Source organism: Podarcis raffonei, chromosome 8, assembly GCF_027172205.1.
Source record: "Podarcis raffonei isolate rPodRaf1 chromosome 8, rPodRaf1.pri, whole genome shotgun sequence".
Classification (NCBI taxonomy): domain Eukaryota; kingdom Metazoa; phylum Chordata; class Lepidosauria; order Squamata; family Lacertidae; genus Podarcis; species Podarcis raffonei.
The window spans coordinates 40351029-40375856 of record NC_070609.1 but is presented as its reverse complement, the minus strand read 5'-3'; the positions used below and the strand labels follow the sequence as shown (position 1 = coordinate 40375856).

Sequence of the window (24828 nt, the reverse complement as noted above, 5' to 3'; positions counted from 1 at the left end):
GGCCAAAGGAGGAAACTGTGAGGAAACCAGCCAGACCAGCAACAATAGGGTGGCAGAATCCTAGAAAGCAACAAGGGAATCTTCTGAAGCTGTAGCTGTCAATGATTCAATCCTCACATTAACAAGGGGAAACAATCTGAAGCAGTCTCATCAGTATGATTATATCTGAATATAGCATTATTACTATTCATAACCTGATTCAGGCATCATTTTTAAAGCTTTACATTTAGCCGGCATATATAGGATTTCGCAAGTAATCTCCCATCCAGGCATGAACCAGAGCCATACCAGCTTACACTTTAGCAACATGGCTGCATGTGTATACACCTTCAGACAATGCCTGGGGGGTCAGTAATAGCTGCTGTAACCCAAAAGAAGGGAAGAGAAGCCCATCATAGCTATCTCTTGATATATTTATTAAGATCTGGTCAAAAAAGAATTGGGGAGGGGAGGGGGAACAGGAAGGTTTTTGATTGGAAAGCTGCCACATTAATCCAAGAGCTTAAAATCCATGATAACATTGCCTGTCTTTGGGCTGAAGCTCAGGGTGTATGCAACTGCAGAGGGGTTATCAATGGGAGGTTCTGACCCAGTATCTGAACTGAAGAAAAACACAGCCTGTTTGCAGTGGGGAGTCCATTGACAATAGCCCTGCAGAAACAAGCAGAAGAAAAATAATCAGCTCTGATAAAAAAAAATACAGTATGCTAATTTGTCAAGACCAACAGTAATCACTTTACTTTAGGATATCAGCATGCTGATTCATAACAGAATGTGTTGTTATTATCAATGAGGTCTGAATTCCATACATTCAGGGAACTGCTGCACCAATCTCCACAAGTTGGTGGTCTCATGGGCCTTCAGACTAGGCCCCTAGGACTTCTGACATCTGGTGCATAACTTGGTAATGCAAATTATTTTGCTCTTTGGAATGGAGGAAACAGCAAACTGGGCTGAACTGGAATGCCAATTACTTGATTACCTCCAAGATTTCTAAGTCTGCGGTCCTATATAAATTTACATTGTATTGCACACACAAGGTTTCACTTCTGAGTACATATGCTTGGATCAGACTGTAAGAATTACAACATACACACAGAAGCTACACTTTTAAAAAAAGACTAGTGGAGGAACTTCCCCTATGCTCTGGCTTGGCAGCAAAATCTTGAGCCTAGTGTGTTAACTAAAAATGGAACATAGCCATCCTATAATACCTCTGACAGATGTCATACTACTGAAAGATACAAATGAATTATAGTTTATACATGTTTCCAATGAGGCTTCTAAACTGCAAAAGTGAGTCTATGGTAGCATCCAAGCACACCGTTTCCACTGAAAAAATGTGAATTCAGATTTACAACATTTATAAATGTTGGCAATCAGAAGAAGCCTTCTCTGTGGAGGTGTCTTCCCTATAGAACCATTTCCCCCATCAGCAAAGTCAGGTGCCAGAATTACTGAGCTTTGGAGACCACTTCTGCTCCCAGGCTTTTGCTGTTGTTTGACTCCAGCATATGGTACCATGTCTTAATTTAACCTGGATTGTTCTGGTCTTTTTATTGTTTTGTGGATTTTTATTGATTCTTATGGTTTTAAATTATTTAATGTGCTGTACAGCACCTTGAGATGAAATCTGAAAGGCGGTAGAAAAATATCTAAATAAATAAATTTGCCTAGCATTTCAGAGAAGACAGAAGACTGATTAAGTCCAAAAATGCCCCAAACCATGAGATAGAAGTGAATCATTCAGATTAACATTCTTCTCCCTCGCCCCCCCCATGGAACAGAGTGAAGATGAAAGAGAATTAAGCATACCTTTTCATTTGAAACCTGCACAAGCCCTGTGGTAACAGAAATGCTGGGTGTCAGATGATATTCCATCCACAGAACAGCTCCGTGGCTCTTCCCAGTCCTAGAAAGAAAGAAAGCCTCAAGTATTGATTTTCTGCTAACTTTGAAGAACACCAACACACTGACATACACACAAATTCTTTTTGAAATATGAATAGTATCTTTCCTTCTCGGAAGCAGCCTAGGCCAGAGAGATGAAAGAGCATGAATGCTACACCTATGGGAGCCTGAAACTTCCATCAGCTGGCAGACGGCTGTAGTAAGTAAGTGAAATTTCTTGCAGGAACCAAAACGATGTGTATAGGACAGTAACTGCAGTAACACATTAAAGACCTGAAGCAGGATCTTTCTGCCCTCTTTCATGCCTATAATTAAGTCAAACCATGACATAGCATGAATGAGCCAACATGTGGGCTCCTGGAGAGGAGACTGCAGCCATTTTTCACCTCCCCAGTCATTTTGCTGCTGCAGTGAGTTAATTTGTGGTTTGGCTTAGTGTGTCACCTGAAGCTGGGCTCATGGTTTAGCTCTTCCAGACAAACTACAAGCTGTAAATCATAGAACAAACCTTAGTTACAAGATAGTAGTTTGTCTGAAAGCTAAACCACAAGCTTGCAATTTCTTCTCCAGGAGCCTGCACGTTTCCACATGCATGCTAAGCCATGGTTTTGCTTAGTATAACTCATGAAGTGGGACCCAGCTTCTTTTGCATTCTGTCTTTCATTTTAAGATTCAGACTTTAACACAAATATCTACTATTTTGGTCTTAGCTTAAATATCTCATGTGTAACTGATGTGATTGACTTGTTTGCTAGCACAAGCTATATGATATAGTCTGAAAAATCTACATCTGATGTTTAAACAAGAATCATGCTAGAGACAAATATTGATCTTTACTGCACAGGATGTTCCAATACTTTACAGCTGGTACAATGATAACACCATAATTTGGTTCAGTGGTAACACCACATACTGTGCACTGGTTGAGAAAGAAATGATCAGCCAGGGAACAGATGGCTATATTTGGAGACGAGAAATAAACGTCATTATAAATTGATTCAGTCATATGTTGAAATGTAATTTATACATTATTCATTAAGAGCAGTATGTTATCTCATACATGAAATATGTTAATTATTATTAAGCAAATTATAGAACTACAAAAGTTTTCTTCAGAAAAATGCATTATTAAATGTAAAAGTGATATGAATATGCTTTTGCTCTAAAATCTCAAACACCCATCTGATTTCAGCTCCCGATCTTATACCAAGTTACCTCCCTTGAAATAATGGGGTCTATTTATTATGTTTGTTTATTGCTTTTGATTTCTAGGCCCTGAAATTTCCCCTCCTCCTTCTTTGTCATCCAGTCATGCTGTCCCAATTTTATGGTTGTTTTTCAGAGCAGCCACCAATTCCCTGGGATTTTTTTTTAATTTTTGGTAAAGCTGAGCTTGCTTGGCATATTGCTAATACTGGCTCAGGCACTAAATTCATGGGGATGTTAAAAAGCATGTGGTTCCAACCAGGCAAGTCAGTGAGGAATGATATCATGGTTTATGGCTATTAAAACACAATGAGAGATCCAGGAGAATTAGGAGGGACATATTCCCTTGTCTGTCCCTGTCAAAGATCCGCCAGGGTGACCTGGGCAGTTTCCATCCAAAAACTAGACTGGAACAGATGCTAATTCTAGCGATATCAAGTGTGTTAATAATGATACTTGACTTTGCATGCACTTAGTGCTTCTAGAGTATTCAATGTGCCTCAGATATCACCTTAGTGCAATCCTTACAATTTCACAAAGTTGGTCAATATTATATTTGTAGATGTGAGGTCTAGAGAGAACTAAGGCTACCCAGTGAAGTAATGGCAGAGACCACGATTCTTAGCCATTCTGCTGCACTTTTAGGAACATAGGAAGTTGTTTTATACTGAGTTAGGAAATCTGTCCATTTTCTACACTGACAGTGGTTCTCCAGAGTTTCTCAAATGTATATTTCCCAGTCCTACCTGGAGGTGCTGGGGATGGAACCTGGGGCATTCTGCATGGAAAAGAAAGAAGACTGAGCTACAGTGGCCACAGTCCTGAACAGGGCTTCCACATTTTCTCTTGGTGATACTCACTTTGTCAGATTTATGATGCCTTCGTTCTTGAGAGTGTGTTCTGGCACAGTTTGTTGGAAGTCAAATATCAAAATTTTCAGTGGATTGGATATTGATTTGCAAGGGTATTCCCACAGCGGGTGAGGTTCTGCTTCCCTTGACTCCCTGAAGTCCAAGGAGTTCTATGGAAGAAAACAAAAAGGGAAGCATTGAAGGGCTAAAATATTCACAGATAAGGTATTCATTTAAAATATTCAGAGAGTATTGACGTGCTTAGGCAAGATTAAGACAGTAACATTTATTTCACTTCTAAAGTGAAGAAAAGAGACATTTCACTCATTTACAGAACCAGGCATTCTCTGGTAAGCTATTAGCCCAGCTAAGAACATACCAAAAGTCAAAACAACCAAATGCAGGTGAAAACTCAGCAGATTCTGCCATTTGGAGTGTATGTGTTTATTCACCATAGTGGCCAAATATTCTACAAACTTAGCATTTGTTCTCTAGGATGACATCTGGACTAGGTAAAGTATTATATTTTATGGATGACAGAGATGGATACTGCAAAGTGCTGGACTAGGCACAAAATGAATGAGCGTGCAGAATCAAACCCACAGCTCTTTCTGTCCAGCACATGCTACAGCCTGTCCAAAATTCTCAGACTGTGTGTATGGGAATAAGGCAAGTTTGTTTTTAATTAAATTGATAAATTCTATTCTCTGCAACTACGTTCAAGCCTATTTTCCTTTTTACAGCAATCTTTGCTATAGCTTTGCAGCTGCTAGCACAACTCATTAAGCTTGCCATCCCAGACATTTCTAAGTAGTGCTTTCAAATAGCTACACATTTTTTGCAATTAAGTTAATTGGTCCTGTGCTTTCGAACAATGAAGGCTGAAGACTTGCAAACATTCATTTTCATCATAAGGAGGATGTGGTATAAAAGTTCTTGTGGGAGTATTCAGTATTTTAAGTAACATCATTGGACCTTTATTTGTCTGCTAGCTTTTGTCTCCTGTGGGACTGCTACTAGAACTGTTTTCTATTGTTTGTGGCTGATTTTATTTAATTGGCCCTCTGTTTGTTCTGTTGCTGCATTTTTAATACTAGGCATTTGTACTGTTTTAATGGGGTGTGTATATATGCTTTTTAATTACATTGTTAGAAGTAAGGTTTGTATTTTAATGATTTGTATTGGGTTTTAAAATGTTGAATATCACCTCGGGTTCCTTTGAGCAGATAGATGACTCATTAATAATAAGTAAATAAACGAAGAAAAGGTCATGCCTGGAAAGCTACAGATTTCATCAAACAGAGCTGCTCAGATTGTGGGAGGAGGAAGGGGGCGTGTTATAACAAGCTAACCTGAAGGGGAAAAAATCACCTACTCAGAACTAGGATAAGAAGCTATGGTTGGAATCCAGACTTAGTCATGCTTACAAGAGACACACTTTATTATTTATTTATTTATTTATTTATTTATTTATGCATGCATGCATGCATGCATGCATGCATGTTTATCTGAAGATCACAGGGCAGTCTAAAATATAAAAACCAATACATATATAGCATAATAACGAACAAATCCATCAAAGGCCATAGATTTTTTAATTAGCCAAAGGCAAACCTCCTTTGGGAGCGCATTCCAGAAGCGAGGAGCCACTACAGAAAAGGCCTGCTCTTACGTTGCTACCCTCTGTACCTCTCACAGAGGAGGCACATGAAGAAGGGCCTCAGATGATGACTGCAGGGTCCAGGGTGGTTCATATGGGAAGAAGTGGTCCTGATCCATTTGAAGGATTTACTGGTCAACACCAGCACTTTGAATTGGGCCCAAACACTAATTGGAAGCCAGTGCTGCCAAATAAATGGTACGTCAGCCATGATTTGATCCAATACTACATTTCCTAGCTATTGAAAATGACATAACAGAAAATGATGTTTAAAGAAACTAAGCTACATTTTATGAAGGAATCAAATCTTGTTATCAGAGGATGACCAACTGGCAGGCAATGAACCAGACACGACTCCTGCTTGTTTCAATTTTTGCAACTTGTTATCCCACTTTAGCTGGGCAAGTGTCATGGGCCAAGTCCAGTTTCTGCTCTTGTCAGTGTGTCTCCCATTGCTAAATGAGAGGAAGAGTCAGAGAGCTCTGTGTTATCAGAGACTTTTGGGGTGCCTCCTCATTCCATGAGTGGTGACTTGAGCAATGTTCAGCAGCACCCTCTCATTTAAAGTGCTGGGAGGGGCTGTGCTGTGATGAGAGGGGTGGTTACACTGCCTAATCCTTGTCAGTGTGATTGCCATAAAAAGGACGGTACAAAGCGTGCCTCTCAGCTGGCCAGATCCCCTCTCAGCCCTTAAATGAGAAAACATGCCGAAGACGAACAAAATGCCGCTGCTTGTTTCATGCCTGCCGGATTCTTTAGCTTGGGGGTGGGCAGAAATGACATTGTGGTTGATGGGGTCTGGCCTCCAAAAATCCTGTCATGAGCCTGAAGACCATTCCTGTACTGTATGTCCCATTTAATGCACAGGTTGGCTAGAACCACGATTACAAGCAATTTACCTACAACCACATCTCTAATTCAGTTGGCATTTATCCAACACACAGGGAGGGTAGTCTAACCTTTATCATCTCATCCATAATATGCACATCAAACCCTTCACAGGTACCACACGGGCTGCGGATTCGCCACAAGTCCTAGGGGGAAAGAAAGGGGGGGGCACACAATGTTATTGTTCAGTGTTTTAAAATTAAATTAAATTAAAACATGAGAAATTGGATCAAAACTGTACATTTCATCACTCCCAGGAATATGACAGCTATATTTTGAGAATTAAATTGTTTCAAAGAAACAGAATGTCAAACGACCAGAATGTCAAACACACTTATCAACGATATATTAAAACCACTCCAAAAATAAACTCTAATATATCAAGATAAAAACCGCTCAAGGACTAAAGGAAAATGTTTCAAACTAATAAAAACCAGATAATTAATTGTACTTTGAGGAACCTGTATCATTAGGAACTGATCATTTCCCCCTCTTCTCTTTTTTCTTGTGTGTCATGTCTTTTTAGAGTGTAAGTCCAAGGAACTATCTTACTACTGATTTTGTAGCTGCAATCTGGAAGACTTTTTGGCTAAATGATGAAGTGCAAGTTTTTTTTTAAATAAACAAAGCATAGTATTGTAACTAAACCCACCCACACTGCCCTGGGGGCAAAACAGAAACCAGACATAGTTTTGTTACCTTGAATTCCACAATCATCATGTGAAGTGAAGCAGACTGGGGCAGGACAGTCACATCACTTGTCAGGTGGCTTGCCAGGGCTGTCCGGGCGTACCAGAAATATAAATTGTGCCACGGCAACAAGCTCGTAGAGAAGAAGGGTTCACCAATCAAAAGTGATACCTTGGGGTGGGGAAAAACATACATGAGGCTCAGATGGGCAACAGGGTGACAGACCACACTTCGTACCATTTGGCAGGCCTTCCAAGTCTGTCATTCTGCATAGGTGGGATTGGCTGCCAGTTGGGTACGTGCAATGTAGAATGGTAGCTTCAGTTGCATGGACTCCGTGTGTCAATTCCAGTGAACTGGCAAATTCGGGACCTGGGTTTGCCACTGCCAGCCAGTCAGCCAGCTCTAAGGTGATGGTAAAGATTGAACTAAACTCAAAGCAGGATACCATGACATATTGCCTACGTAATGCATCTGTAAATGGTATGGCCCGTAACAGCCGCAATTTCACATCACCTTGGAGCTTGAGTGAATACAGAAAGCCCTTAACATATTTTTGTAGTAGTAGTAGTATTTTTATTTGTTTAGCTATAAAAGCCATAACAAACACAAAAACTAAACTGCCAGTCAATTTGGAAGAGGTAATTGTATTTTCTCAGTCTTGCCCAACATACTGAGTGGGTTCAGAGATCAAACCATGGTGTAGAGCCACAAAGCTCCTGAATACTTGTTCAAGAAGTGTCAAACCAAGGTTTCCGTTTATGTGTGAACTACCTCACCACTCTAAGACCAGTAGTGGAGCTACTACTTAACTTTTATATATTGCATACAAATTCAGCGGCCAACTAATGAGGGAAATACCTCTTGACATGCTTTGATAAAGCTTATCCTCTCAAAGAGTAAAATGTTTTGGTCACACAGACATTTAGTTATCTTACCTTTTTATCTTCAAGATCTGAAGAGATTATCAATTCAGGATGTTTCTCTATAATTTTAATTTTATCTTCTAGATGATTGGCCTTAAAAATCTTTTTTGTGAAAAAGAAAAGAAGAAAGGTCTTAGTGTTTTGTTTTTTACTGTTGTCCAAGAATGAAACCTCTTCCTAACTATGTAACGCAAAAACATTCTGAAATGTAAAATGACTTATTTTGGGTAACTAAAATGCTCTACTTTCATAGTGGGCAGGCACTTTTGCCATTACAAAAGAAAACAAAATAAACAGGAGGAGTAATAAACATAAGACAGCAGTTGCATGCAGATGTGACTCCAATATTCATTACTTACTTTCTGCATGAGTGAATGAGAAACTGCAGAGCTCTCCAGTGTAAACACCTAGAAGAAGAACAGAACACACTGGCTTAATCAGACCTGCAATTTTGGGTGGAAATTTGGGAAGGAATACCTGTCCCATGAACAATGAAAGGACCACACTGGTGATTCACTGGGGAAACTCCTATCCTTGAATGACGCTCTCCCTTCCATTCTGATTGGTGTATGTGTGGTCTGTTGCCCTGCTCCACTTTGCAAGCAGCCAATAAAGACTCAAGAGCAAGACTTACAAAGAACATCAAGAATGTCCTGTATACCAATTAACTGCTCAAATAAACAGCGATCTAGTTAAGTAATCTCGATAAAATAATTAAATACATAAATATTAAATACATTAAATACATAAATATATAAACATGCACAAATACTGCATGGCATGGCCCATTCCATTACATAACTTAGCAGTCAAATGCTCCGCCACTGAGCTATACCTGTCCTGTCCTGTCCCCTTTATAAAGATCTGAGGAATGAGATCATCACCCCACTCTTACTTACCATCCCAGGCTGCCCATCTGCGACCACATTGTTCTTTCTTTTATCAGATCAAAATGATCAGACATCAGCAAAGGTTGCTAGGTTTATCGAGGGTGCAATGAGATTAAGGGCCACTATCTGAACGATAATCTTGGTCATTTGATTGCCCTTTTTACCCATTGTTGTCTTTTGAACTGTATATATTGCTTGTTTTATGTTGCTAAGGCCGTTGGCTAATGAGAATAAAGTTTATCTATCTATTTACATAATTTAGCAGGACCTAGGGGATTAAGAATTATACTCCAGTCAGTCAGCTGGATAATGTTATCATGCGTAACATGCTCTGCAAAGCTAAATGTATACTGATAGCAGTAACAGGTCTGTAGCCAAGGAACTTACAAGCTAAATTTTGCCAGTAATGGATGCAACACAAAGAAGGCTGTTCCAAGAGAAACAAGACTAGCAAGGGATGGGCATGGGCAAATGCAAATATTTTTACTTTGTTTCAGGAGGAGATGAGGACAAAAGGGTGCCAAAGCATCTAAAAAAAGGTGGGGGGTTGGAGGTTGGAAGAGAGGTATTGAAATAAAGAACACTAGTTACTCCCACTAGTTCTGGGAGTAAGAGGCCGCAAATGAGACTGGATGGAGCAATTTCAGTGCTCAGAAGAGTTGTGGAAGACCAAATAAATGCCACAGACGACTCTTAAGAAAAAGCACTAAAGATAAATAGATATAACATATAAAAAAATTGATGTATAAAGGAATAGAAGAGTCAGCACATATTAAAAATAGCAAACATTTCAATGACTGGGGGTAGGGTTGTACCTCTTTTGCTCCAAGATGGTGAGCCAGCACAGGAAGGAGGCTGCCATCACTGATGCTGAGGCAAACACTGTTTGGCTTCAGAACCTTCAGAGCGAAAAGACAAGCTGTCAGCATTTTCCTCCTTTCCAGATGCAAAAGGTCACTGATTAAGGACTGACACATTCGCTTGTTTGAAATTACTGAGCATTGTTGCATCCCAAAGGCTGTCTAAAATCTCCATGTTTCAAGTAGAATTCATGACATTTTAAGGCAAAGGATGCATGTTTTACATTAGAAAGGTAAATAATTGAGAGAGGAATCCCACAAAACATTGTCACTATACATATTTATGGACTCAATTTTTAAATCCACATTCTTTTGCATTTTACACCAAGACATGATCCAGCTAGCCAAGTCAGGTCATGAAGGAAAGTGAAAAACAAAGCAGTTTTTGAAGGAGTACATAAGAACCCAAGAAGAGCCTATTGGATTAGGCCAGTGGCCCATCTAGTCCAGCATCTTGTTCTTACAGTGGCCAATAAGATGCCTGTGGGAAACCTTCACACAAGACCTGAATGTCACAGCATTGGCCTCTCCTGTGGTTTCCAGGAACTGATACTTGAGCAACCATGGTTTGCAATAACTGGTGAAAGTAGCCAACAGAAACATATGCCTTCAATGTCCATTCAAAGAAACTGGGCAGAAGGCTTCCTGAAGTTCTAGTCTAACAGTCCTCTCTATGCTATTTAAGGATCCCACAATCATATTCTAACACAAAGATAGCCAAAATGGTTCCCTCCACATGTTTTGGACTACAACTCCCATCATCCCTGACCATTGGACATGCTGACTGAGGACATTACTTTCGCTACTCTTGCCCTAATAGTTAGGAAGGATTAAATATTGTTGTAAGGTTTTTACATCCAGTGCTGACAAAATGCTGGTTCTGTGTAATTCATGCCTGGCAAATTATGACCCAGCTTCACAGTCGTCACATTCTCCTCTCCACGCCCTCCACCCATGTTAGTCCATTATACAATTCAGGAAAGGTGCCTTTTAAATTGTCACAGAGATTTATTATGGCATTCATTGGTGTGAGATAAAACCCACTTTGCCAGACATACATACATAAATTCGCTACAACTAAGGCTAAGCAATGGAGCTGTGGAATTTTATCAATGAATCACCATATTTCAGTCATTAGGTGCTGATGAAAAGATAGCACAAAAGACTTAGAAAGAAGATTTACTTCAAGTGCAGAGGACAGGGCAACCAGATGGAACCGAAGGACAAACTTAGCTGACAGGCTCGCTGATCAAATATGCTGTTCAACAATATACTTGCTCTAACTGGAAAACTCAACCTCTAACTTAGGCTTGTATAGTTAAATCTATCTTTTTACAAGTTTGTGTCATTAAACAAAAAATGTTCCCAAGCATCACTTTAAAAATCAAATAATTATAAATGATTTTTTTTAAAGAAAAACAACCTGCTCCTTGGTTCCTTGTAGATTTTTATTTTATCTGTATTGCTTAGAGAGATTTTAGCAACTCTCATAGCCTCTCAGGAAAGACAAGGTCTTAACAGGCATATCTTTAGACTCACAACAGACACTACAAGAGATTTAAATTCTTAAGTCACAGGTAGGCAACTTGCAGCCCCCAACATCTCCTGCAGTTGCCCCATTATTCTGTCCCATCAGAGTTCCTACTTTCCTGTTCATTTTGTTGTTGCTCATCCTGGCATTTCTATGTAGTTACAGAACAAATAGAAGAGGCAGTATTTTATTTAATAAAAATAATCTGATTTTGTTTTTTGTTCGTTTATCAGGTTGTATGGTTTCCCCCAGCTATTTAAAAACAAATCGGTTTGTTCTCATGTGTATTGCACACTAAAGTCAGAAAGAAATTACTTTCACTTGCTTTCCAGAATGATAGCTGTATTGGTCCGTTGCATTAAAAACCATACAGAATTCCCTGCAACTGGAGGTACATCAAGTATCAACAGTGAATAAGCAAAACAGCATGCTGGCTTTGTGACTCACCATCTCTTCTAATAAGCTAAAAAAAGAAGCAGGCATGTACACAGCTCTTCATCCAAATTCAGTGAAGTGATGCCTAATGTGCAGAGATTGAGGCAAGAAGATACCATACTGGATTTGGGAAATCTTACTCACTTTCTGCAGAGCCTGTAAATACTGCGCTGTTCGATTCTGATCGTTGAGTTCTCCAAACCGTGGCCTATTCCACAACAGGTGGGCCTGACACCTACACACAGGACTTTCAACTTGGATAGCAGTTGTGGCGTCTTCATTTCTAAAAACATTTGGATGAATGAAACCAACTCATTTCTGTTTGCCCCAGATAATGTTTACATTATAAATGGTTTTTACCAGCTATGCCTGGTACAACACCTATGGCCATTCATGAACTGGGAGAGTAACCCTCCCCAACTTACATTCACTGAGAAAACAAACTATCCTAGCCTGACAGTCTTTGTTCAATCATGAGTATCCCTTTCTGCCTCCTATCTTTAGTTACCTGCCTTTTTGAAGCTTATACCACACAGAGTAGTCATCATGAAAGGCAGTCAGGCCCACACTCTGGCCCTGGAGAACAAGTTCTTCATTTGGAAGGAAATAGACGCACTGCATCCAATGATCTCTCCACTGGAAAGGTTTAAACAAAATGGAAAAGGGGCAGACAATTAGTAATTCAAAATAAAAATGGATTGTGTGGGATAAAAAAACCAAACAGTAAATGGCAATTGGATAATGCAGATAACTCCGTTTTCTCAGCCCTACCTGAAAATGCTAGAGATTAAACATGGAACCTCCTGCATGCAAAGCAACTGAGCTACAGCTGTGCATGCTTATGCATTCAACAGAAAGAAACACATCAAATGCTGGCAGGATCCCTGTCTGACAACCAAGTGACATATAGTGCCAAGGATGTGACACAAAGATATACAGGAGAAAGTAAAGGAGTACAATAAAGAACACAATCTGGGCAAGTTCCAATGCTTGTTCATACCTAAACAACCCTACTCAAGGTTACCCGATACAGCTTTAATGCTGGGAACTGCCTGTTTTACAATGTAATCATGAGGAAACATTCACAGCAACATAATCTCTTATTGTTTAAAGGATTCATGGAGATTTAACATCACCCTTCTGCCTTTATTTAATGTTCTGCTGTCACTTTTCACATTCATTTCTATAACCACAATGTCCAAAAACATATCTTTTCTTTAGTGAAATTAGGAATTGCAGAAAGCATATTGCCTACCCTGATGCATTCTATGCTAGAAAAGTCAAAAGAAGATGAGATGGCAAATCCAATGGAATCCTAATCTTACTTAAAGTCACTAACCTGCTGCAATCATAGACCATTGTTTATTTTTGTACAACTCCATCCATGGCAGTAAGTAGCTAAAAAACTGCAAGCGGCCATATGCTTAGACATTATTATCAAGAATTGGACAATTTTAGGAGAACTAATTTACTTCTGAAAGTTTAGCACAAATCTTTAGAATCTTTATGAGCATTCTCTAAAGGCTGAGCAATATTGAACTAAGGTCCAACTAAGATGCAACAAACAACATGCACAAAAAATTCCAAAAGCATAACTATGCAGACGTTCATGCAGCTGGTGCCTTGGGTAAGTTAGATCACTGGCCTCTAAACATGCTATGTCAGCACACAACAACACAACATCCACTCATGCCTATCATACTAACAATGCCTGCACAGAGGGTGGTGACCCAAGTCAAATGAGATGCCTGTATGGAATTTCACATGGACTTGGTGTTGTTCCCCTCCCTTGGTGAATGTCCAGAGTCAAATTCGAATTAGGCCAAAAAGTGAAAATGGCACATTTTACAGAGCAGGACAAATTAACATCTGCCCACATATATGGTTTTAGTTCAATCTGCCAGCATTAAAATGTTAGGAAGGCAATAGAATTTACAAGAGGTTCAGTACATTACCGGGATATCTTCAGAGGTGGATTGCACCCAATATGGGGCCATCGTACATTTTATTGACCCAGCGGGGTCCATGTTAATATCCCACCAGGACAGGACCACTTGGGCTTTGCCCGACTTTATGGCCTCCAGATGTACTGTGTAGTAGGCAGAGGCTCGGCTTACTGGCTTACTGAAATCTACACTGTGGAAAATAATGAATTGCAATCAGTTCATTTTAAATAGCTACTTATTTTCATTCAGGTTGTTAGACAGAAATAAACATTGTGATTCTAACCACAAACATACACACAGAGCAGAATTGATAAACAATGGAACTGAACAGAGCTCTTCTAAAAATTGTAGAAATTGAAACTGCATCTGACAGTTTTGACCAAGAGCAGCAGCAGTCAGTCATCAAGGAAACATCACAATGCATTAAAGTGCTCAGCAACTTCTCACCAACAACTTCATATACCATCAACCATTTGATCTTAGGAGTTTGCTACTTCCCTCTTAAATGTATTTATAATATATATGATACACAGGTGTGTAAGGACAAGTACTTAAACAAACAAGCCATCAAACAAACAAGCTACCAGTTTCCTTCAAGAACAATTCAGAGTGCAAGTTTTAACCTATAAAGCTCTAAATAAGGGGTGGGGAACATATAGTCCTCAAGATGTTGTTGGAGCTTTAACTCATCAACCTCCATTAGCATGACCAGGAAAGATAGTTGCAGTCTAGCAACACTTGGAGGGTCATAGGTTCCCACCCACCCCACTTGCAAAATGGGTATATGAAGGACCTCCTTCTCCCATATTAATCCCATTAGTAAGCTCTTCAAGGAAGGAGACATGGTTTTGAGGGGCCTCATTGGCTGAAATGAGGTGGATACCAGGGCCCACCACCCATTCATTTAGCACCAAATCTGATGGCTTTTAGACCACCAAGCAGAAACATTTGTTTTCCTTGGCCTTTGTGGGTTTCTGGTGCGGCTTTGATTTTACTACTGCTTTGAATTTTCCACAGACTATTTTTTTTATATTAGTTATTATTTTATGAGGCATTGTTTTAAAATGATGTTTTAAGCTGCCTTGATAATCGAAGATTAAAAGGCAGAGTATCAAAATGGCTTAAACATATAACATAAAAGCGGCACTCACCTGAACATTGTAACAACGTCACTGAGAGGCGTGAAGTCATGCAAGGACACCTGATTCAGCTGAATATCATAGACTGAAGGAGCACCAGGACAGTTTTCCATTTCTGGTGGTGAGACAATAATCTTCTCACTTTCTTCTGCTTGAATATGAATGGGAAATAGCTTGTTCCAGGACCACATTCTTTGGGACTCCACTAACTGGGCGTATACTGTTGCCCTGTGAGGCACTGCCTCACATCCTTCCTAATCATTTGAAAACAAAGAGAAAGGAAACTGAGCAAGGTTCATTATATGTCCTTGGAATAAAAGCAAGCTCTGAAATGTGAACTTCTTAGAAAATATATAGGCTGCACATAAAACTCAGATTCTGGGCGTAAATATGAGGTCCACTCTTCAATGCCTTTGAACCTTCTCTTTACGTGCGTTCCTATTTATCTTACAGTCTGATACCATAATGTTTACTTGGAAGGTATTCCTGTTGAGTTCACTGATGCTTGTCCTCAAGTGGACAGAGACTCATATATTTACTATACTTTGCATTTTTGTGCCAAAAATGTGTGAAAGCTTTCTCAAAGTTAGTTGTTTCTTAAGCCATGCGCAACCAACACAGATACAGATTATGACAGGTCTATTATGAATTTTGAAGGTCATTTTGAATATCTTCAGTGAAAACTAACAGTAACAAAACCGATCAAAAACAAAGAAATGATTGGCTACAATCAATCTGCGAGCTTGCAAGAATAAAATTTCTGTTACATGACACCATCTGTGAACAGTGCTCACTTCCTTACCTGTACAAGACATCTGTGGGCATGCTCATAAGACGGTAAAGCTCCCTCCCCTATCAGTTCGGTATCAAAAAGCTCTGTTATCAGGATGTTTGCACGACACTGCATGTCTCCATCTAGGAAGCATAGCACAAGACAAATAGGAGTATGCTGGTTTCTTTCTTTTCTCTTTCTTTTTCAAAGCAGGCTGTTCTGCTAATGTTAAGTCACTCAAATAGGAGATAGGGAATGGCCTCAGGACTGCTTCTGTTCTCTTCTATACAGCTGTGACCCTTCTGTTCTTCCTTCTCATCCCCTCCCTTCCTTGAAATCAGAGGAAGCCAGCCTCTATTATATGTAAATCACCCCAAAAACATGTCTGAAGGATGGCATACAATTTGTTTTAATGAAACAAAGAACTAAATAAAGATATCCTTCATTCCATGCAACATGAGAATACAGTCCACATTAATCTCACCAGGCCCCACTGTGACTTCAGTGGAGTGCTTGTTGATGATCTTTATCTTGTCGCTAAAGCCGTTTTTCTCCACTATCTTCACAGCTGTATCAGCCATTGGTTTGAAGACCTGCAGTATAATAATCCTTATATTTAGATAGATCTGAAGTAACATTTGAATCAGGTACTTCCTAGGACACAGCACAGAGACACAGCCATTACACTACACCAGCTCTCAAGAACACAACCAGGCTAATGGCACCTACATTCAAGGTGCAAACACCACCAGAAAATTACTGTATTGTGTTATGGGAAATACTTACCACAGGATAAACAGTTAAGTACATTTAATCCTGCCAAATAGAAGACTTAGTAGGTACTGGGTAGTACCTGTCTGTGTCTTTTCCCAAGGAGATTAAAAATGTGTTTGTTCACATAGTTTATATCACACACCTTAAACATAAATGTATGTACCCTAGGCAGATAAGGGAAAAATACAACTGAAAACTACTAAATTAAGCATACAAACTAGCACAACAAATGAGAACAACCAACTGCTGTTTTATATTAAGAATCCCTGCCTATATTTTATCATCTTGCATGAAAGATCTAATCACTTAGGCTTCAATCCTATACACATAACTCAATGGTGTTTATGTCTGAGCAGCCATGCATAGGATTACTCCATTAGTGCCCAGTTTCAGATCCAATACATACAAAAGTTGGATGGGATTTTTAACTGGTCTAGGCAACAGAAAGAAACTGGGTTTCTAATAAGAGCCAAGAGTCTGCTCTTTGGCAAAGACTGAGAAATCTAACTTTGCCTTCTCAAAAGCACAGATGAGACCTCCAATGAAGCACATACCTCCTGGCAATGTTAAAATGTGTACCTAATTAAGGCATGAACCCTGGCAAAACAAGACTGCCTTCCACCGCCAAAGCTGCCAGAAATGAACTGCTCCTTGCCAAAATGTAAATATGAAATGAAAGTTGAGGGGGGAAACAGATGGCTACACACCACCAGTGACCAAAAAGTCTGCTTTCATGAGTCAATGCTTTTTCAAAAGCAAAAAACAAACCCAAATTAAAATTAAAGCACTAAAATTCATTTCACTATTACTCTGAATAAATATCTAACATTAAAACTTTCCTAAGACACCATACAGTGATCCAGACCTACTCATGCTTAGAATAGCCCCATCAAAATCAATGGGATGAATTAATCAGGGATAGTTTAAGCATCTATATTAAGCATAGCTAGTCTGGATTAAGCTCAGAGATCCCTTGGTTGCTTTGCCCCATTTTCAAGGAGTGGGGAATACAAAGTAGACTGAAATGCAACATCCAAAGTGAAGTTTCTTGAACACTGTGCTTTACTAGCAACGATAAGGACAACAGACACTAAATATTAATGCAACGTTTCAGGAACAAAAGAGAACCATAAGGAAAGTACAGATGGCTGTAGAATAAACACACAGACCAAAGCAATATTAGTCCCTATCACATACAATTTTGTTTACAAATCTGTTTTAAGGATCTGCCTCCTATATAACTGATTTATATCTGGTACGTAGGGACAGGGGAGCAATAATACCTACCTCAACAGCATAGCAGAAATCTGCCCCGGCTGTAGCTGCCATCATAGACAAGAGTCCAGTACCAGTCCCAATGTCTAGGACAATGGCTCTGTCTCCTCTTTCCTTCACTCTGTCCACTGCAGCACGAATACCCTGAAAATACTTTGCATTCTGTGGAAAAATACAAGCCTGACAGTTACTTCAACAAGACCAATGTTTGTTTAAATGTGAGACACATGCACTCCAAGGTTAATAAATTTGAATCTGCAAGCATTTAAATGTCGTGGGTTAAAAGGCATTATCTTTTCAGTGGATGATCAATATGCAGATCCATAAGATTTTGTTTGCTGTACACTTATTAGAAGCCTGATAAATTCAGTATGATCTCCATGATAAACGTCTGAAAACATTAAAGGGAGGAAAAGCTAAAGCTAAATACTATTCACAAGAATGCAGCCCCAGCACTTTAAGAACTACTGATATTCCCATTACTCTCTTTCCCAATCCTTATTTCATTCTAAATAAAACTTTTAAACCCTCTAAATATTGGAATACACAGCAGCAGAGGCTTGGGTGCTTTGCTTTGCACTGCTTTAAGAGAAATGGTTAGTTTGCCTACAATTTTTCACCCTTTTCCTGCCAACTCTTTTCAAATAGAGACACCTGGGAATTTGCAAGTGTTTAAAGCCCGATACAGATGGACAAAATTCCCTTCAGGAAGTGATTTCTGACAGGCCTTTTTGATCCCTGACATCTTTTTTTAAAAAATGTCACCTTCTAAAAAAATTAATTAAAGGAACAGCTACCAAAAAAGCTAGTGAGATAATAAACACATCCCTTAGTTTTGTCAAGATTTAATTTTGAAACAGTTCATTTAAAAAAAAAACACTTTTGAGAATCACTGGGGGCTTCTTTTGAAGAATATTTAATCTTGCCATCTGAAAAGGAATTTTATTGAAGAAGAAAGCAGAGTACATAAATATCGCAGAAACCCTTGATAAGCAGATGGAATGTTCACAGAGGGTTCATTATAAAAATGCACTCATGACTAGACAGGATCCAAAGGAAATTGAATCAACTAACTAATGCATTTTAAAGTAATCTATGCTTTGTTTCTCCAAATTTAGCACTAAAACTTCACGTCATTCTATTAAAATCAAATTAAAATAAAAGTGTTGGTCAAAATATAGTGTTGAACCACTGACTGTTTTCTACAACAGTCTAGTCATCTTGCTCAATTATCCATCAAACAAATAACCTCGAAAAGCCAACCTCAAAGCATTTGTTTTTTACACTTGCAACAGCAGTACACAGCTGAATTTCTCTCTTTAAAATTCTGTGCTGTCTTAAAGCAGCAACTTATACAAACAGGAAATGCCTTTATCTCATATTCCTGATGGTAAGAAAATAAGAACTGCTGGCAAGATTGATCTCAAGAGGCTATCACAAAAATAATATAAAATGCAGCTGAAAGACCACAAACTCATTAAAAATAAAAGTGTTGTAAGTTTTCCCTTAAATAGTTTTGGAGCCACCAGGAATGTGTCACCGGAAAAGGGAGAAAGACCCTGTGGCTGTGACACTGAAGTCGCTTCCTTGAGAAAGGGCTTCTGGGAAGAGATAGGTTGCACCGCACAGCAGTTGGCAAGAATGTGTTCGCTAATAGTCTCACAAACCTGATCAGGAGAGCTTTAAACTAAATCCTGAGGGAGAGAGGGACAATACTACAGAAAACAGGGGAACACCCGGTACCAGGAATAATAGCTTCACAGGAAACTGAGGCGGCGCTACAAAAACCTGCTAAAGGGGCAAGAAACTGCAAGAAGGAAGCAGTTGGAAGGAATGACTCATGGTTTCAGTTGTGTCTATACTAATGCACAGAGTATGGGAAACAAGCAAGACAACAGCTTCAAGTTACAAGAAAGAAAATTCCAACTACATTCATGGGAAAATGTGGTGTTATCTCTTAATCAAATGAAATTTTAACATGTGGCATGATTAAAGTCTGTAATTTTTGTCAGGACAAGTTATTTGTTGTTTACTGTTTTAACAATTGTTTTCTCAAAAATTATCTTCTGTACCTTGAAAATAAATAAAAACATTATTTTAAAAAAGAAGAATGTTCTGATAGTAAGAGCTGTTCAACAGTGGAATGGAATGCCTCAGAAAGTGTTGGACTCTCCTTCATTGGAGGTTTTTAAGCAGAGGTTGGATGGCCCATCTGTCACGGATGCTTTAGTTGAGAATCCTGCATTGCAATGGGTTGGACGGGATGACCCTCAGGGTCCCTTCCAACTCTACAATTCTATCATTCTATGGTACTATAAGCCAGTGGAACAAAGTCAAGGTAAGTGAAGCTAATGAGGCAACTTTCAGAATCCCAACAATCAACTTTTAAAAAAAGAAAACAACAATTACTTACTCTGTCTTTGTCATTCAGCATGTCTGCATAACATGACCTGTAAGAGAGTTCAGATTACAGATCAAAAACAGTTCAGACAAACTGGACCAGTGTTACTATTAAAATATGCAACCAGCAAAGTGCTGTACAACTGAGGATGCTTTCTCCTTCTGTAGGCTTGACAAATGGTGAGTCATCCCTTTAAAAGTTATTACCAGCTATTTACAAGATGAACCTTAACTGCAGGAAACTAAAGAATGAAAGCCTATGGAAACTTACTTTGGAGTAAGTTCCCTTGTGCTGCGTGGGATGTACTGCTGAGTACAAAGGCATAGGGCTAAGGTGTAAGATCCATGCTGTGTTAGGGTTGTTGCTATATACCACTAGGATTTTGTTCAGTTTTTCTCCACTTGAACTGCATACAGTTAAAGTCCAAGACAACAAGGCTGTAGCTTCTGAAGGAGAGTCAGGAGATAGCCATAGAGTATAACACATGGGATCCTGCAACAAGCTCAGATTAAATGTGCACTTTTTGTTTTCTTCAGTTCTAGACTATCAATCCTATTTTAAAAGGAATGAGGGATCAATACCTTTATTTTAGAACCAACCGAAAAAATAAATCACAGAGTAGTGAGCTATTTTCTGAGTTTTGAAGAACTTTTATCAGAACTTAAGAAATGCCCTGCTGACTTGGACTAAAGTCTTATCTAGTCCTGCATTCAGTTCACAGATGGGATGACCAGATGCTTATAGGGCACCACACGAAAGACACAAGCGCTATTGCACTCTCTTGCTCATGATCCCCAACCAACTGTATTCAGAGACATACTGCCTCAGATATTCATGATGATACTCTGACACAACTACCATGACTAGTAGCCATTAACAGTCTCATCCTCCCATAATTTAAAACAAAAAGGTATGCATGCATGAGAAAGAAAGGTAGGGGGGATGTTCCTTGTCACATGTCATAGTCTTAAAATAGTAATTTAAGAAGCTCTTCAAAGACTAAGTAGATTAGAATGTGACGAGTGCCAAGGGTCACAGGTTGCACGAAGGGATGCTGGCACAAAGAACCAATCAGCACTTCCTCCTTGGAAATATAAAAGTTATTTCAATCCATCTTTAGCACTGTGTTGAACTCAAGAGTTCCTTGTTAAACAAACAAAAACTCTATGATGTTATTAGATATCTTTTTTCACTCTTTCATTCAAGTTTCATTTTCATCACAGTTTTTTATCAGTTTTTTATCCCCCTCCCCCCCAAGAGCTCAGGTAGCACACATATCCCCACTGCCAGTCTCACAACGATCTGGTAAACATGCTAGGCTGAGCCCAACGCCAACCAGTATGCTTATGTGGCTGCACATTGATTTGAATCCAGGACTCATCAGGTCTAAATCCAACATGTTGGAGTACACACTGGCCTGTCACAATAATGCATGAAATGAAAGCCAACTCCCACTATACCTTGCAATTTCCTGATGATAATCATAGTTCTCATCTTCCTCCAACCACTCCACCGCTCCAGTGGTTGGATTGGCTCTTCCACAAAAAACCTTCATTCTTGCCCTGGTTTGTCGTTTTGAGGAAAGCTTTTATTCAGATGATCTCTGGCTTTTGATTCATTATCAGAAAACTACAGCAAAAGGAAAGTTGTTACCATTTAGAAGGAGAATTATTTTTAGGTGCTGTTTTATTGATATTATAATTTGCTGTTGAGTTGCTGCTGCTATGGCTTTGTGGTGCAAATTAGAGTATTGCTTTGTATATTTGCTTATCTATTAATTGTTAGCCATCCTAAGCTCCAGATTAAAAAAATAACAAGATATAAGAATCTTGAATGCATAAAATAAATGCTGTTGTTAACAAAACTAAGCCTTGAATGCTTCTGCTATAGGAATTTGCCATGTGCCATGATAATGCATTACATGAGGTTTAGTGGCTGCATTTGTAAAGCGGTATTCATGTGTATGTTGGAAGTGAATGGCACTCCAGACTGCCATGTAAAAATGATGCTGTTTTAATGCAGAAGTATGTAATGGTGAGGGACGCGGGCGGCGCTGTGGGTTAAACCACATAGCCTAGGACTTGCCGATCAGAAGGCTGGCGGTTTGAATCCCCGTGACGGGCTGAGCTCCCGTTGCTCGGTCCCTGCTCCTGCCAACCTAGCAGTTCAAAAGCATGTCAAAGTGCAAGTAGATAAATAGGTACCACTCGGGCGGGAAGGTAAACGGCGTTTCCGTGCGCTGCTCTGGTTCACCAGAAGGGCCTTAGTCATGCTGGCCACATGACCCAGAAACTGTACACCGACTCCCTCGGCCAGTAAAGCAAGATGAGCGCCGCAACCCCAGAGTCGGTCACGACTGGACCTAATGGTCAGGGGTCCCTTTACCTTATGTAATGGTGACCAAGCTATTCCTGTGTAGATAAGGCAAACAGGTGAGAACTGAACCAAGCGTCTTACTTCAATCAATCAATTCCTGCTATCTTAGTCAGCCTGCTCCTAGTTGTAACTCCTAGTCAGGACTAGAATCTGGTATGTTGTACCTTTCCAAGTTTAGACACATAACCATTGGTCTTTCGGACAGTTTCTTAGTCTTGTGCCAGAGGGGAGGACGAAGTGAGAATTCTTTGGAGGGTGGAAAAGGAAAGGACATAGGACTTAATCTGATTTATTCGTTTTGCTTCCACACATTTTATTTACTAGTTCCTACTTCTACCACTGTTGAAACACATGAACGCACAATGTTACAAATATTTACCATTATTGTAAAAATACATTCCAGGGGGAATCAGTTGCAGCAAAAGAGTTTAAGGTACTAAAAAACTCTTTTGTTGTAAAATTAAGGTACACTATAGTCACATTCTGTAAACATTCTAATATGCAATACCAAATACAACAGTCTTAGACTTGAAATTAGGAAGACCCAGGCTCACTGTGTGACCCTGGTGCAATTTTCCTCTCTTAGTCTAACCTACCTCACAGGGTTCTTGTGGGGATACAACTAGTGATGGTGAGGAGAACATGTTATGTGGATCCCAAGCTTCTTGGAAGGGTGGGATAAAAATGTAATCTCTTCAGAACTCTAGACCTCGAGGCCCACAACACTCTCAAACTGTTACTAAAATGGCAACATGTTTCCAGCACAAAATGTAAGAATGTAAGAAGAGCCTGCAAGGATCAGACCAATGGCCCATCTGGTTTCACAGTGCCCAACCAGATGCCTGTGGGAAACTTTCAAGCAGGACCCGAGCACAAGAGCACTCCCGCTTCACATGGTTGCCAGCCACTGGCATTCAGAAGCATTGCTGCCTCCAACTGTGAAGGCAGAGCTGAGCCATCATGGCTAGTAGCCATTGATAGCCCTCTCCTCCATGAATGTGTCCAGTCCTCTTTGAAAGGTATCCAGGTTAGTGAACTTCACCGCTTTCTGTGGGAGAAACACCATAGTTTCGCTAAGTGCTGTATGAAGCAGCACCTCCTTTTATCCGTCTCGAATGTTCCAATATCCAGTTTCATTGGCTGTCCAAAGGATGTTAGACGGAAAGACTCTGTATGTGCACATTAAATCCTTGCCCTTATGGTCTCTTTTTGGAGGGAGGGAGGCTGGCTTCATTCCCTGAGGTGAAACTCTGCATATCCTCATGACCATTTCAGTCTTAGGTTCTTATTTTGGGGGGGGGGGGAAATAAAGAGGATGGCTTCTTTCCCTGTGGGGAACTCTGCACATGCTCCTGGATCCTTTTGTCTGAAGAACTACTAGCTATGAACTACAGGTACTAGCCCAAGTTTGCTTTCTCTCCCACCTTCCTTCCTTCAATTCTTCTTCCTTCCAATCGTTCACGTATCTCAGATTGCGAGTCCGAGAGCAAGGGCTGATCTCTGGAAGGGGCTCTGGGAGCCCGCCTTAGTGTTTGTTTGTTTGTTTGTTTGTTCGTTCGTTTTTGTGGGGGCGACGCTTTTAAATGAATAAATGAGAATGAACTCTAGACATGCTCAGGAGCCCCCTTGGCCAAGACTTCTGCGCAGGAGTGCACAAGAGCTCCCTAACCGGCACAGAGTGCGCAGCTGAGCCTCCTATGCTCTACTTGAGGGTCGTCAGCTCGAAATTCCCCCCGCAAAAACCAGTCAAGCCTCCCCACCCGCCTCTAACGGTCACTCCAATACCTCACCTTGCCTCCGCCTGTCAGTCAACGCTCGTCTCACGCGCTAGGCGCCGCCATCTTCCCAGGATGCAACGCGCTCAAAACGGGAAATAGCGGTGAGGGGGGAGAACCCACCATTACTATTTACCGCTGCTTTCACCGCACACCATAGAGAGAAACAGTAAACGATTTAAACACTTCCGGTTGCTATTAGATGCCTCCGTGTGCAGGGCAAGATGGCAGCAGAAAGCTAAATGGAATACAGAATAAATATTTTAAATGTATATCCCTCATTTTCTAAAAAGCTCAAGAACTGCAGCGAAAAAGAATATAACAAGTACAGTGGAAATATAAGCAATCGAAATGCATGAAAAAAGAACCCTTTTTATGGAGAAACGGCGTCTCTTTATAATGCACTAGGGAAATAAGATTCAGGATAGTGTGAACTCGCTTGCGTTGGCTGGAAGCTTGTAATATTGATAGGTTATACTTGGTTTTGGTACGGAAATTCGTCGTGCTATGTAGATATCCCTT

General features: G+C 39.9%; 1 protein-coding gene across 3 annotated transcripts; it reads right to left on the bottom strand.

The window, feature by feature from the left end:
• Window positions 1–399: 399 nt before the first annotated feature.
• On the bottom strand, window positions 400–24446 carry PRMT7 (protein arginine methyltransferase 7). Of its 3 annotated transcripts, none has more exons than XM_053399516.1 (18): window positions 24322–24446; window positions 21616–21784; window positions 20168–20204; window positions 17767–17916; window positions 16190–16298; window positions 15736–15848; window positions 14946–15187; window positions 13804–13984; window positions 12357–12484; window positions 11993–12131; window positions 9838–9921; window positions 8492–8539; window positions 8145–8234; window positions 7216–7377; window positions 6588–6662; window positions 3978–4138; window positions 1816–1912; window positions 400–651 (listed from the first exon to the last, which is right to left on the bottom strand). In XM_053399516.1, the coding sequence occupies exons 2-18, from the start codon at window positions 21708–21710 to the stop codon at window positions 490–492; spliced, it is 2073 nt and encodes a 690-aa protein (XP_053255491.1). In that variant the 5' UTR covers window positions 21711–21784; window positions 24322–24446; the 3' UTR covers window positions 400–489. The 3 variants fall into 3 exon arrangements, with proteins under 3 accessions (XP_053255491.1, XP_053255492.1, XP_053255494.1); XM_053399517.1 differs by lacking the exon at window positions 24322–24446 and adding an exon at window positions 23956–24033; XM_053399519.1 differs by lacking the exon at window positions 24322–24446 and adding an exon at window positions 23128–23148.
• Window positions 24447–24828: the final 382 nt, after the last annotated feature.